At 40.9% G+C, this 2229-nt stretch overlaps 1 protein-coding gene across 1 annotated transcript; it reads left to right on the forward strand.

The window, feature by feature from the left end:
• Nucleotides 1-250: 250 nt before the first annotated feature.
• LOC143529784 (delta(12) fatty acid desaturase DES8.11-like) lies at nt 251-1676 on the forward strand. The gene is made up of 2 exons (XM_077025496.1): nt 251-338; nt 421-1676. The coding sequence occupies exons 1-2, from the start codon at nt 273-275 to the stop codon at nt 1576-1578; spliced, it is 1224 nt and encodes a 407-aa protein (XP_076881611.1). The 5' UTR covers nt 251-272; the 3' UTR covers nt 1579-1676.
• Nucleotides 1677-2229: the final 553 nt, after the last annotated feature.

The raw sequence follows: 2229 nt of genomic DNA on the forward strand, positions 1-2229 counted from the left end.
GAGAGAGAGGAAGGTTAACGTATAAATAAAATTAACATGCTAAACGTGAGAATCAATTAGAATAATTATATACACAAGTAAAATAATTATTACAAGGGAATGTTAACGTACAAATTAAAATTATCGAATAAAACATACTACTTTGCCCGTTGTGGAAAGTTGGTAAATCCTGCAAAATTGTAGCAAAGTTGAACGATGGTAGTTGGCGATTAAAATAATCAAAAATTTCATGGAAAATGAAGCAATGTTTTTGGCACGTTTTGATTATAAATATGAAGTGTGACGAGCCTCAAAGGAATCACCAACAGAAGAGAACTAACTCATCACTTCTCTTTGAGGTCTCTCTCTTGCTTCTTTAGCCTTTTAATTAGTTATTGTATTTCATTCTCACCTAGCTTCTCTATATTATATAATTTGTAGGTTATCAAGTATATATCCAACAACATGGGCGCAGGTGGTCGGATGTCTGATCCATCGGAGGGGAAAAACATCCTGGAGCGCGTCCCCATTGAACCGCCGTTTTCGCTAAGTGATCTAAAGAAAGCAATCCCAGCACACTGCTTCGAGCGATCGGCCATCCGTTCCTCCTACTATGTTGTTCATGACCTCATTGTGGCCTATGTCTTCTACTATCTAGCCAGCACATACATCCCTCTTATTCCCACTCCTCTTAACTACTTAGCATGGCCAGTTTACTGGTTTTGCCAAGCCAGCATCCTCACCGGTCTATGGGTCATTGGTCACGAATGCGGGCACCACGCCTATAGCGAATACCAGTGGATTGACGACACTGTGGGGTTCTTCCTCCACTCCTTCCTTTTCACGCCGTATTTCTCATGGAAGTATAGCCATCGAAATCACCATGCCAACACAAACTCACTCGATAACGATGAAGTTTACATTCCTAAACGCAAATCCAAAGTTTTGATTTACTCGAAGCTTCTTAACAACCCGCCTGGTCGAGTGTTCACTTTGGTTTTTAGGTTGACCCTGGGATTTCCTTTATACCTCCTGACAAATATTTCCGGCAAGAAATACGGTAGGTTCGCTAACCACTTCGATCCTTTAAGCCCCATCTTCACCGATCGTGAGCGCATTCAGGTCGTTGTATCCGATATCGGCATGCTCGGTGTGCTTTACGTGGTTAAGCGTCTTGTAGAAGCCAAAGGAGCTGCTTGGGTGATGGCCATGTACGGAATCCCCGTGCTAGGCGTACATATGTTCTTCGTTTTGATCACGTATCTGCACCACACCCATCTCTCGTTACCGCATTATGATTCCACCGAATGGAACTGGATCAAAGGGGCTTTATCCACAATCGACAGGGACTTCGGGTTCTTGAACCGGGTTTTCCATGACGTTACACACACTCACGTGTTGCATCATTTGATCTCATACATTCCCCATTACCACGCAAAGGAGGCTCGGGATGCCATCAAGCCGGTCTTGGGTGAGTTTTATAAGATCGACCGGACCCCCATTTTCAAGGCCATGTGGAGAGAGGCTAAGGAGTGCATCTACATTGAGCCTGATGAGAATAGCGAACACAAAGGTGTGTTTTGGTACCATAAGTTTTAATCTGTACTGGACAAGAGACATATGCAACATTGTGTATCGTGTTGTGTCGTATAATAAATTATCGTGACTTCATATTTTCTGTGTATTTCTTCCGTGTATTCCTAAATTGTTTTTACATGTCATGCAAACAATTACAACTCACAAGCATATATATTTTCTATTTGGCAACCTTTATTAACTTATATTAGAGAGCAACCCGGACGCAAAGTTTCGAAATTCCAAAACCTTCCACATTGTGGAGCTCGTCATGAATTTCAAAGTCTTGAATTACATACAAACTTGCTATGGACTAAGATGGCGGCCCCCACTCACATCTCTCTCATATGCAAAAAAAAAAAGTATATTAAAATTTATTTGTAGCATAGATCGGAAATACGGTTTAACAAAAAAAGAAAAAAAGAAAAGTAAATATACCAAACAAGCTAAGTTTTTTTACCAAACTAATTATTTACCAATATAATGTACTTTTAAACTTAATTATTAAAATGGGTATTTTAGTGGGATCCACCACTCCACCCATTTTTCCTCTCTCTACCTAGACCACCACCACCAACTCCGATCTAATAATCCGGCGACCACCAATAACATAGTTAGCCGCTGTTAGTCCGTCACCGAATTTCTCTTAACAGGTAGCTATCTCGCCCAATAGCT

The sequence above is a fragment of the Bidens hawaiensis genome, unplaced genomic scaffold (genome assembly GCF_021521415.1).
Source record: "Bidens hawaiensis isolate Kalapana, Puna unplaced genomic scaffold, B.hawaiensis_p1.1 tig00008700_1, whole genome shotgun sequence".
In the NCBI taxonomy this organism is placed as follows: domain Eukaryota; kingdom Viridiplantae; phylum Streptophyta; class Magnoliopsida; order Asterales; family Asteraceae; genus Bidens; species Bidens hawaiensis.

What these genes read in the sequence shown, in the direction of transcription:
- LOC143529784 (XM_077025496.1), top strand. Translation starts at nt 273, where the DNA reads ATGAAGTGTGACGAGCCTCAAAGGAATCACCAACAGAAGAGAACTAAC. An exon ending in ACTCATCACTTCTCTTTGAG is followed by an intron (nt 339 to 420) that starts GTCTCTCTCTTG and finishes TATAATTTGTAG; the next exon opens with GTTATCAAGTATATATCCAA.